General features: G+C 45.7%; 1 protein-coding gene across 6 annotated transcripts; it reads left to right on the forward strand.

Annotated features, from left to right (window-relative positions):
* The first annotated feature begins 100 nt into the window (after positions 1-100).
* Positions 101-11,691, forward strand: APTX (aprataxin). Of its 6 annotated transcripts, none has more exons than XM_076362313.1 (8): positions 101-129; positions 1,528-1,664; positions 2,597-2,643; positions 5,098-5,430; positions 6,952-7,011; positions 9,838-10,064; positions 10,924-11,027; positions 11,324-11,691. In XM_076362313.1, the coding sequence occupies exons 2-8, from the start codon at positions 1,535-1,537 to the stop codon at positions 11,476-11,478; spliced, it is 1,056 nt and encodes a 351-aa protein (XP_076218428.1). In that variant the 5' UTR covers positions 101-129; positions 1,528-1,534; the 3' UTR covers positions 11,479-11,691. The 6 variants fall into 6 exon arrangements, with proteins under 6 accessions (XP_076218428.1, XP_076218429.1, XP_076218430.1 ...); XM_076362314.1 differs by lacking the exon at positions 101-129 and adding an exon at positions 564-581; XM_076362315.1 differs by lacking the exon at positions 101-129 and adding an exon at positions 688-802.
* The last annotated feature ends 706 nt before the right edge of the window (positions 11,692-12,397 follow it).

Raw genomic sequence — 12,397 nt, forward strand, 5'->3', positions numbered from 1 at the left:
AATCACCGCCGCCCCTCGACGGCCGAGCTCGCCCGCTGCCGCCACTCCCGGCGTGCACCGGCCGCGCACTGCACTGCGCATGCTCCTGCCGAGCGGCGGCTCCCGCCTTGCCCCGCGCGGCGGGCTGAGGTGCGCGGGGGGTGCTGCAGCGGCGGTGGCTCCGGCCGCGCCGCCTGCGTGGTCGGGCAGCAGCAGCAGCCGCCGCCGCCGCCGCCGCCTCGCGTTACGCCTGTGTACCGGGCAGGCTCTGCCCCCGGCGCCTTCCGCGCCCAGCGCTGCCGGCGCGGGGCCGTTCCTTGTGGGCAGGCACCCCGTCCGCTGCCGCCTCCCCGGCCCTGTTCCGCACCCCCCCCCCCCCCCGCGGGTCTGGCGCCGCCGGGGCGGGGTTACCGCGCGGGCCCGTTGGCGGTCCGGCTCGCCACCCCGCTCCACACCGCCGGGCCCTGGCTCCCGCCCCGGAGGCGCGGGCTCAGGGCGCCTGCGCTGGGCCGCGCGCGGCGCCTGCCGTCTGGTCACGCGGGGGCTGCGCTGCAGCAGCCGATTGGCTGGGCTGGCTGCGGCGCTGGCGGCCCGCGCGCGCGGTAAGGGCGGGTCCCGGCGTTGCCACGGGGACGGGGCCCGGCTCCCCTCTGTGCCGGCGGCCTGCGGCGCCGCGCGCCGGTTACCGCCGTCGTGCGGCGGCGACAGGCCGGGGTCCGGCGGGGCCGGGCTGCTCCCGGCCGTCCGCGGGGGCTCCCTCGCGTCTGCATCGGCTGCGTGGTGCTGGCGGCGGTCGCCGTGTGCCGGGCCCCCCGCCCGGGTGGTAGGGCATCGAGGGTAAAGGCGGCGCCCTGAGGCGGGGTGTGTCGTGAGCGGCGGTGCAGCTGGGTGGGCCTCCCCGCACGTCGCACGTTTTTGAGTGTGTGACAGTGCCGGTGTTGCACTGGGGACGGAGGGTTGGTTTCCACCGGGATAAGCTCACCACAGAGTTGGGGGGAGGAGCGCTTAGCGCCAAGCACCGGGCAGGGGGGAGGGTGCGGGATCTTTGCTGTCCGGGGTCAAATGGGCGTAAACTTGAGGGTCCGGTTTCGTAGCACGGTCCCTCTGCAGACTGTTGCTGGATTAAGGTATCCCCCTCTCTCGCCCTCTCTGTCTTCTGCTGCTTTCTTTGTTTTGGTGGGTAAGTTAATCTCTCAGATCAACTCTGATTCGGTGGGAAACAAATAACTTTTTTTGTGGGTTGGCTTTTCTGTCAGATAGAACTGTTGATCCAGTTGATTTTTCCGATATGTGAGCCGTGCATGTGAGAATATATGGTGATGTAGAAGGAAGGAAAATAGGGTTGCCCTTTCAACAGCAATTTGCTCTTAGATTATGCTAGTGTTAACGTTGTGCTTTGCCTTGAATTTCAGAAATGTGAACCCAGTTAGCAGAAGTGACTCGGCTAATGAATGGGCTGGCAGCAGAATCTCCTGGACCCGGTTCCCCAGGAAGGTGACCCATTGGGAAGCTGCGTGTTGGTAACATACTGTTTGTTTTGCTCTGTAGAACAGCGATGCGTGTGTGCTGGCTGGTGGGGAAAGAGAAATGCAGTCAGCGAATGAAACTGCCACACCTGGAAGCAGTGGTAATTGGGCGTGGCCCAGAGACTGGGATAACGGATAAGAAGTGTTCACGGAAGCAAGGTAAGGCATAGCTCAAATCCCGCTTTCTACATGCAGCAGCAACCAAACTTGTGAAGAGTGTGAGATGCAAGTACGGCACTCATGTTTATCAATAAAAATCATTCTTCTGTTTGGCTAAATTACAGTGAAGCTAACCCAATGTTTTGGCCTAATTCATAAGTCTGCTTTGAGCGGGGTCTAAATGGGAAATCTAAGCAGGCTTTCCTTAGGCTTGCTTCTGCAGTCATTGGCTTATGGTCTCCTTTCTCTGCATGGTCCATAGTGTTGCCTGATTCTTGAAGGCATCAAGCATTTTTTTTACAAGCACTTATGGAGATCTCTGGGTCCTAAAAAATCAGAGGAGACGCCTAATAACAGGAAATGTGCCTTCGTAGACTAAGGCATTGAACCTTAACATGAGTCCCCAGGCTCACAGGCATGTTCCACTGCCTGCACTCTTGCTTTGTGAGTGGCACTTCATCTCCGTAATCTTCAACCAACTGAGTTTTAGGATGACTTGTTATTTTATAGATGCACTGGCAAGTTATATAAAAATATCTGTGATCTATAAAATACTCCCCTTCACATTTTCCCTGCCTTACCTTTCTTCCTGCTGGACACAGTCCTGCTCCATGCCTTCTTGTCATAAAGGGCTGGTGAGAATAGCAAGAACGTGTGGAAGACTTCCACAGATTTCACCTTTATTCTGAAGTAATTTTGCTGATCCGTGATGTGAAATACTCAGGTGTGACTCAGTGTATGGGTTGGTTCCATTTTTCCTGTGGTCCTGGAAACAGGATGGGGCAGAAGTATTCTTTGTGTACATTCACAGAGATCAGCTTCAGAAAGTAGCAGATCTTGAAATACAGGAGTGTTTTCTGCAAGGAGTGGTTCAGCCGAGTTCTGGCCTTTTTATTTACACTGTTTTGTGACACTTTGTTCTTTCTTTCCAGTTCAGTTAAAAGCAGACTGTAACAAGGGGTATGTCACGGTTAAGCAGGTATGTTTTTAAATGGGTGTACTATATTTCTGATACTTACTGGGACGGTTGTTGTACTTAAACTCCACAAATGCTGCAAGTGATGATTCTGATCACTGGGTCTGAAGGGCCTGAAGCTGTTTTATGACCAAGGAGAGCACAGCAAGTAGTCCTTGGAAGGGATCTGTCTCTCTTTTTTTTTTTTTTTTTTTTTTTTTTTTAAAATACCTCAATGGAAAGACTGCACTATTCCTTCCAGATATGCTCCAGTCTCAGACAGCCAGACTTGCAGCATCAGGGAATGCTGCTGTGAATCCTCAACCTGTTCTTTCAGGCGCTACGTTTGGGAGATTTTGGAGTTCTTCCCCTAAACTTGCTGATCTGCCTCCTGAGCCTTCAAGTTCCAAAGCTGAGGCAGCCCTTCACTTAAGGTCAAATTGGTTGTTATGTTAATGGGACTGGGCAGTTGTGGAAGGTTTTTGTTTTGATGGCTGATAGAGCTGAAGGTATTGTCTCCTCTGGGAAGGGATGGGATGTGAGACAGCACTGAAGGCATTCTCATGTTACTAACTGGATGGATGTAGGCCTACTCTCTCATACTTATGAGAACCGGTATCCCTGAGATAATACGAACGGAAAATTCTCTGGCTTCAGGTGCTGGGGCATGTATGTGCACCCGCAGCATCAGCACATGTGGACCACACATCAACGTGTTCTGCCTACTGAGGAGTAACATCTTCTGTCAAAACACCTCCAGAGCTCAGTAAGCACAGGGACCCCACCAGTACCTGGTGAATCTGGCAAAGATCTCTCAGACAGTTTTTCACAGAAGTCAGCCTTAGCCACAATTTGAATACCATGTTACGGGAATCTCAGGGCTGTGGGTCCTAGCATGTTTTCACTGCCTGCTTTAGAGTTGCTTCCCAGGTGATTTGTGTGCAGCGCAGGGTTCCAGTGATCAGTTGTTTGATAGCATATTGGCCTGGGGGATGTGAAGTGTACTTGACTTGAGTGCAACTGTGGAAGTGTAGACTGAAGAGATCCTGGCTGGAGTCAGGCGGGTGCTTCACCGCAGTGAATACCAAGTGACGAGAGGCACAGTACCATCTTGTGAAGCAGGCAGGTATCGCAGTGACAAAGCTACAGAAACATTCTGTGACAGAGTTTATCAGTCACAGGGAAGAGCTGGTTTCCTAAATCTCGTTTCATGCATAAACATTAACCAAAAGCATTTTGTGGGAGTCGGAGACTCCTAGTTTCCATAGGGTCACCCTCATGATCAGGCAAAAGCCGTCTATCAAGCAGTCACTGTAGGTTGTCCACACCACTTTGTGTTATCAGTTATGCCTGAGACAGAGGAAAACGTATTGCTTTTCAATTATCAGCTAAACTTCAGGTAACTTCTCAGTCTTTAAAACAGTGTTTTGAGGGGTAAATTATTTTAGAGTTGCATAGAGCTGTAAACTGATGCAATGAGAGAGGCAGGTAAAAATTTGACCTTGCTGTCCTCATTTTCTGCTAGAACAGAATAAATAACAGAGCTGATTTTGTGAAAGTGTAAGATGCGAAATGAAAATAAAAGCATTAAAATACAGATAGGCTGGTATATACTTTGCACAAGCTGAGGTGAGCAGAGAGGTTTAGTCTCTCTTGAAGGAATAGGCAAGTGTTGTCACTGTGTTTGAACACAGTCTGTGGGCTGGAGAAGGGTTATCACGTTTGGCTTGGGAAAGAAAGAAAAAACAGGAGCAAGGAACTGATCCCTGTGTAGTGGACTCTTCTGGGGGCTCAGAGAGACTTTTCCTGATTTTTCTTTCTTTTTTTTTTTTTTTTTTTGCCTGCGCAGGAGGGAGTGTGTTGCAAGTGTTAGCAGTGGGCTGTGCTTGGGGAGCCAGCAGTTGTGAGCCTGAACTCCTTTCTCTCTTGAAATGAGCCAGAAAAGTGTGTTTGTGTATTTGAAGGCAAATGTGTTGATGGGACAGCATTTGGTAGAAACAGAAAACAAAATGTAGTAAAAAGGAGAAGAAAGTAAAATAATTTGAAAACAGGAAACCTTCTGGGGATGACTGGACTGAAATAATTTGTTAAAACTAGTTACTCTTCAGAAATAATTGTTACTAAGGCTGTTACTATTTTAACAGTTGTTCAATAGGTTGTTAATATTTTTGAGCTAAGTGCTGCACAGGTCTTGCTGTAACTCTAGCCAGCTGCTACAGAACTGTTGGGTCCCTGCGACACCATGCCCCTGAGGGTTGTGTGCTGACAGCTGTGATTGCAAGACTGGGCCATAGAGAGGTATCTCCAGCATTGGACTTCCCTGATCCTCTAGAGCGGATTGGTGTGGGGAGGGGGTGCAGTGAACACAAAACATATTTGCTTTCCAGGATAGTGATATTCCAGGACAACGGAGTGGTAGTTGGTGATTCCAGTTGTGACATCATCTGCTATTTTTTTTCCTTTTTCTTCCTACCAAAGATAGGAGTCAACCCAACTAGTGTTGATCTCGTGAGTATTGGCAAGGATGAAGAGGTGAAAATGAAGCCGGGCCAGGTTCTGCATATTGTGAATAAACTTTACCCCTACACGGTGCAATTTGCTGAAGAGTCGGGGAAAACTGTTACAGAAACAGAAAGGAAAATACAAACCCACAAGACGCCATGTGAGGACTCCTGCGATGATGATGATGATGTAGAGCTTGTGCCCAGAAAAACAATGAAGATGGAGGTGGTGGATACACAAGGCAGTTCTGCAAATCCCAAGCTAAGCAATACTGGTGTATCTCCACACAAAGGCACTTCGAGCAAAAAGGCAAGTGTATTGGTATTAGTACTTGTGCTGTTTCTCCTGGCGTTGTCTCCTCCGTCAGGGCTTTGGCCTTTTACTTTTGTGGGTACTACTGATGGGGAGGCGTCTCAGGTGAACACAGATCCTCAGAGTGTTCAGAGCATGTGAGCTGACATGCGCTGAGGCAAAGACTCTGCTCCTGACATCACCCACGTCCTGAGAAAGTTACCTGGAACCCATTCTAACCTGAGCTGGGGGGTGTGTGTGTGTGTGTGTGTGTAAAGGGGCTTGCTTGTAGCGAGTGAGGATTTAATCTCTGGTTCCTGCTGCAATTTCTGCTAGAAGGACAGTCCACTTTAGCTCAGTTTAGCTGGAGTCACACAAGGATACTGTGCTGGCTCTTGAGATGAAATCTGCTATGTTACAAATAGAGCAGTGGTTATCTAAAAGCTTATGCACAGAGAATGGAAGAACTTGACCCTCTTTTTTTTTTTTTTATTGCTTTCCCTCCCCCACCCCCTCCTGCTTTGATCATTCCTTATGGTAGAACCATGTTTACGTTAATGAATGTTACCAGCCAAAATCTTTTGAAAGGGAGTTTTTAGCCCTGCTGACACGGACAAAATAAAAGACTTCGTAATGCATCTGGAACTATAACAGTGCAGTTGCTGGAGGAGAAGGCACAGAAATGAAACCCCTCAGGACAAAATTTCAGTCCCAGGTTGTGGTGGGTTGACCACTGATTTCATTTGTGAGCTCAGGCTAGTTATATTAGGGCCAGGTTTGTGGTGGTGTGAGCAGGGAGACAAGACGATTCACAGTGTTTCTCTGTCAGCACTATAATAATGTTTGAACATCTTCCTCTAAGAATATGATGAAAATCATCATTGATAATGCCTGTAAAGTGATCTGAACAGATAAAACATTATCTGTTTTGAAAAAACTGAACTCGAGGCACCTTCTATTAGGCATTCAGTAACGAAGTTAAGAGATACCTGCTAGTGTTGGCTTGATCTTCCTGTGCCTTTCTTGTTTTCTGTACAAGCCACTCCTTGCACAATATCAAAAAATAAATACATTTAAGAGTAGGGTCACACACCACAACCACTTCTTTGTTCTGTGCAGAGCCGCATGTGATAGGACAGTTAATGGAGATCCTTGTACTTCCTTTGGCCCTTGTGATCCATGGAGCAGAGGGTCTTTTAGTAAAATAATCTGTTATCAATAGTAATCAAGGACTGTGCCTATAACGTGTGTGTAAATTATTAAATTCAAACAGATCTAGAGCTCCCTGTTGTTAAATTTCCAACATTTGAAAGACTTAACTTTGAATCGTAATGGTATTTTGTTAAAAGTTTTCAAAAGTAGCTTTGTGGGGGCAGTTGGAGCAGGTGTGTTAGCATTTATAGAAAGGAAATAATTCAGCTGTCATTCAGTTGTTACTTTACTGTTGTATACTAATGAAAGTACTTATCTGAATGCTTTAAAACATATAATTGGATTCTTAATTGTCTTACAAATAATTTTTTTCCTTCTGTGCTTTAGGAACATTTAGGACACTGGAGTCAGGGTCTAAAGAGCTCCATGCAAGATCCAAAAATGCAGGTGAGAGCTGTACACTTGTACTTTACAGTAGTTCCTGTCTAACAAATTTAAATGAGCTTGCTTTCTTCCTTCTGCAGTTTACTTAGTGATCTGATTAACCAGTGGAGTACTGCATAAGGGCTGAATTGTACTTGCATCTCTCTCTGTAGTAGCATTAATTTGGGAGTTTCTATTATACTGATTTTGCAGAATGTCATTATCTTAATTATCTTCACAAGTTCTCTACACTGTCAAATTTGGCCATCAGATTTCAAAAAGGTTGTTGGGAGAGCAGGCGAGCAGTGCAGTTGCTTTGTTTCTTCAGGGAAACCAACTAAAATGGGGGTGTGGTTCAAAGCTGAGCAAGTAGTGGAGGTTCCTGTTTTCTGGCAGTCAGCACTGCCTTGTTTCCAGGCATGGTGCAGTTTCCTGGTTTCCAGCAAACTCTTAACTGCAACAGCTCTGTGCCAGCTGACAGGATGTGACCCCTGGCTCCTCCTCCACCCAGTTTCATTGTGCCAACAGGAATTTCCTGGGTGGTTTCTTTTAGCCGCCTGCAGTTGCTCCCTCCCTCTGCTTCCCTGTGGCTGCATAATGGTTTTCCTTGAGCTCTTTTTTTTTTGTTGTTGTCTGCTGCCTGCAAAAGCAGGGGAGGTCAGACTCAAGACGCAGAAATCTGACAAATGTCTTTCGTGGCTGCAGTGTATACGCGCTTTCTTGTTACTGCGTTCTGAGAGAGCCCTGAGAGAATCTTCCCTATCCATGTATAGAACCTACTCTCATTTTAAGTTATAGGAAATACGTAGACAACTCCTTCTCAAAAACAAGGTTTTTAGCTCAACTCCAAAATAGGGAGAATGCTCTCCATCAATATTCCACTGTCTGGCAGAGTAAGGCCTGAAGCTCAGGTCCATTTAGCTTGCGTTTTGGCTGGCTGACTGCTGCATGGCCATCTTAACATTAGAGATGTGTTTTTCCCTTTGTACTTCTCAGCAAGTGTTCTCCTGAACAGTATGTGTTCAGGAGTACGGATATCACAGACACCTGTGATACTTGGTTCTTGAAATCACTGAACAATTTCAGTTGGAAAAGACCTTTGGAGGTCAGCCAGTCTGACTGCTTGCAGTCGATGTGATTGCCCCAGCCTTCGTCCATTTGAGTTGAGATGATCTCCAAGGGTGAAGATCCCAGAGCCTCACTGGGCCCCTTCAGGTGATGATCACCCTCAGGCTGGAAATTATTTCCTTGATAACTAATCAGAAGGTCCCTATTTCTTGATTATTTTTTTTTTTTAATTCAAGTCTAAAGTGTTTAACTGCGTAGAGTTGAGGAGAACTGGATGCCCATTCTGGAAATGCCAGCAGTTTCAAATGAGTCTTTCTATAGGGAACAATAAAGCTATTGAAATACTTGCTTCCTTTTTAAACATGCTTTTGAACATGTTTAAACATGAAGCTTAATCTTCATCCCTTAAGCGGAATTTACCGTCTTTACCAATTTACTGTCTTTACCAAGACAGTGCTTTCTTGACCCAAAAGATAAGCTGGTTTTAAAGTTCTTTGAATGTTAGAACACAAATAACTGTGACTTGGTTGTTGGCTTTATTAATTGTGGTTCTGAACTAAATACACAAACAATAGAACTCCTGTCTTTGCTTTTTAATAAAATATTAAATAAATGGCAATATTTCTTTCTTCTGAAAACACTTGATCGTGATCCCATTCCCACTGGCTGCATATGCAGACACTAATGTGTGTATATAAAAATACGACAGCATCAACAAGTCTTGCTGCTGAAAGAATCAGTCCTGTGATTTGTGTGCTGATAGAATTTTAATCTTCCTTCCTGTAGAGCAAGACTGATCAACTCTGTATATAAACATATGAGAATAATTAGCAAAGATGACAAAGACATCATCCGTCTCTTACCAATAGACATGCTGCTAAGAGATCAGAGACACGGCACACAGTTCTTCAGAACCTGACAGATTTTTATTGCCAGCAGCAGGTTGTCCCCCCTGTTCTCCCCATGCTTTGCTACCATTTCTCTTCATCAGCTGCATCAAATTGTTGCAGAAGGCAAAACAAAATGAAAATGGGGGAAGAAGGGCATGATAGACAGGAATCTGTTCTCCTTTTTGTGAGTGATCTTACAAAGTAGGACATTGGGTAGCATGAACTGAAATAGCTTGGGCTTGAATGTTTTTGTCTTTGTAACGCTGGCGGCGGTCTGCAGCACTGAGCACACTGTTTGTAGCACCTCTGAGACTTGTGTTTCACTCCAGAAAGCTGTGAAGGATGAGGCAGTCCAGTGCATTCCTACGTGCTCTATATTGAGCACAGTGCCGTGATTTTTGTTTCAGTGACCACAAAGCTTGAATGTAGCCTGATGGAAGTAGAGTTTCCTAGACCTCACTGGTATCTGAGTCCAGGTGATTTTCAAGGGAGTTCACATCCACCTGTAGCAATGGTTAACTTAACTGCTAGGTAAGAACAGAAAGCTTTTTCCTTAAAGTAAATAAAGAGGGATGCTGGAACATCTCTCCGTAGCTGCCTGGTGCATGGTATGGAAGAGGGCGCATATCCTGGACCAATTTAGTTCCAGCAAAAGACCTCCTTGAAGTGGAATTCTCTGCTGCTTGATATTTCTCCCCATCTAGTAATCTTTCCTGGCTTTTTTCCTCGCAGTCCCAGTTGGACTAGCAATGCATACGTGTGCTTAGGGACTTCTGCAGCCACAATGGGACATGCAGATGGATAACATCTCAAAATCCACTAAATACAGTCCTTATATGAATAAGGTATTTAACTTTCAATCAGTAAATAATCTAGTTATTTGTTTTTCAAGGTCTACAAAGATGAAAAGACTGTAGTCATCAAGGATAAATATCCCAAAGCACGTTACCACTGGCTTATCTTACCATGGGACCCCATTTCAAGCCTGAAGTCAGTCACCAGGGACCATCTTGAACTCCTGGAACATATGCATGCAGTTGGGCAAAAAATGATCGAACGGTGCCCTGCCAGAGAGAGTCTGGAGTTCAGACTGGGTTACCATGCTATCCCCAGTATGAGGTAAGACCTAGATGAGTCATCAGGTGGAGACCCTGTTCTTCCAGTTATACAGAATTGGGGCGAAATCTGTAATGTGATCTGGCACTGCTAAAGAACAACTTATCCTCCTAAACACTACGGACAGTTTGGTGTCCAAGTCCCTTGGGTGCAGCTGTGCACACGCTGCTGCGTACATGCCGGTGGGCTAGGCAGGTGTCGTGGGTCAGGTGGGAAATGCCTGTGGGGTTCCCCTAGCAGAGGTCTGTAGCTGGGGCTACAGTACGCCTGTGGTCCAGTCCCAGGGAAAGAGACGGCGATGCCAATGGCCAAGTGCTAGGGCATCCCCCCTCCCAGCACACCGATCGGGGATCAGAGAGTGACTCTTAAGCCTGTCAACTCCTGCCTGATACTGAGCAAGGATTCAAGTCTTGTGTGTGTAAGTAAGTCCAGATGTTACAGTGACCAAATGCCTGTGGGTATTGCAGTCAGTGTTCCTAAGTTGTTCTCCACTTCTTGGATGAAGCTTTGAGTCACCGATCAAGTCCCATTCAGGTACTTTACAAAGTTTAAACCTTTGGTTTATTAAAACCACTGTCTCTGCCCTTTTGGAAACTAGCAGGAATATAGACTGTAGTTAGGGGCCAGTGGAATATGCAGATTAGTGACCTTGACTGTTTAAGTGAAGCACTTGGCATGAGACTGCGCTTCTAGAACAGACTAGGTTTCTTCTGTCACAGGACTGTGGGTCAAACATGGTAAGACTGACCCATAAGGCTGGCAGTCCGACTGCTGAATCATGTTTGCAACCGATACTACTGCAAAAGAACTTCAAGCATTAACATTACTCTTCTCTCTTATCTACATAACATATTTGTTTCAGTCAGCTACATTTGCATTTAATCAGCCAGGATTTTGATTCTCCAGCCCTGAAAACCAAAAAGCACTGGAACTCTTTTACTACAGACTACTTCTTAAACTCTGAAGGTAATGATTAGAAAAGGTGTTTCGTGACATGTAATCCTGTTTGTGGGTTCTGGCTTTGGGCTTTTTTATTCCAAACAAATGTGTAAGCGATAAATTCTATTGTAATAAGTGAAAGGTTATATGTAGTTTCAGATATTGGGGAAGCACTAAGTAAAAGTCAACCGAATTTTGTGACTGGTTTAAATTAGAATGCAGTGATGACATGCTGTGCATGCAAAGCAGTGCGCAGAGATTCTGCAGTCATGTGTTTCACGATGCTACGTGGTCCCAATACCTCCTGTCTCATTTTATTTCAGATGTGATAGAGATGGTAAGAAGCAATGGAAAAGTGATAGTGAAAGATCACGTCTCTGAACTTCTCAAATTGCCCCTCAGATGCCATCGTTGCAAACAACAGCTGTCCACTATCCCACAGTTAAAGGAACACCTCAGGAAACATTGGCCAAAATGACTTTGCAAAATGTCATCTTACAACCCGTCTTCAGATTTCAGGCTGCAACAAAGACCTCAAAATGTTACTGGACACGTATGTTTTTTGTGAACTGGAATGACAAATGTAATGTGGGAAAAAGTAGCCTGGAAACTACTACTAAACGCATACTAACTTTGTAATAGCATAGCCAAAAAAACCCCAACATAAAATAAAGTGACTTCTGAAATTGAAGGCGTGTTTGCAGCTTTGTTGTGGTACTGCCCCACTAATCTATATGTGACCAAAGTCTGGAAGAAGCGTTGCGTTTGGACGAAAGGATTTATTTTAATTCAGAAGCTGAGGCATTGAGCCCAGATCTGGGTTTCCACTGAGAAAGGAGAGAAACAAACAATGATTTAGAGGTCTTTCTCTTGATATCTTCTGCCTGTCACTGAAGTTTCTCTTAAGTGATAATGTTGCAGAGGCTGGCATGGCTGACAGCAAAACTGTCCAAGGAATGTAAAAAAATTAACATTTTCAAGGTTATCATTGTACTTTTGCGTCAACTGCCAGCTATTTTACAAATTACAGCTGCAGCCCAGGAGGTAAGTTTTACCATTGCCCTTTCATAAGCATTGGTACATTTCGCCTTTTTGTCTTGGGTACTTGATGCAATAAACTCTGAAACTCTTAAATAAAAAGCATAAGAAACGCCAGATTTTCTCACATTTTTACGCTAGAGAACGTATGTCAATCTTTAAACATTCGGGATTCTGACGGCTTTATTTGCTACAACTACTTTTCTTTTGAAGAACAATGTAAGATACGGTTTACACTGAGGATTGGCAGTTGTGTGTAATCTGAAGGCAAAATGAACCACAAGTCAGGTAATATTAAAAACACTTTGTCAAGCTCTTCTGCTGTATCAAAAGCACTAACTGCCAATGGAGCTTGCCAG

Source organism: Aptenodytes patagonicus, chromosome Z (genome assembly GCF_965638725.1).
Source record: "Aptenodytes patagonicus chromosome Z, bAptPat1.pri.cur, whole genome shotgun sequence".
In the NCBI taxonomy this organism is placed as follows: domain Eukaryota; kingdom Metazoa; phylum Chordata; class Aves; order Sphenisciformes; family Spheniscidae; genus Aptenodytes; species Aptenodytes patagonicus.

Excerpts from the sequence above, each read along its gene's own strand:
- APTX (XM_076362313.1), top strand. The coding sequence starts at position 1,535 with ATGCGTGTGTGCTGGCTGGTGGGGAAAGAGAAATGCAGTCAGCGAATG. Across the intron at positions 1,665-2,596 it reads GAAGTGTTCACGGAAGCAAG|TTCAGTTAAAAGCAGACTGT; the intron begins GTAAGGCATAGC and ends CTTTCTTTCCAG. Across the intron at positions 10,065-10,923 it reads CATGCTATCCCCAGTATGAG|TCAGCTACATTTGCATTTAA; the intron begins GTAAGACCTAGA and ends TATTTGTTTCAG.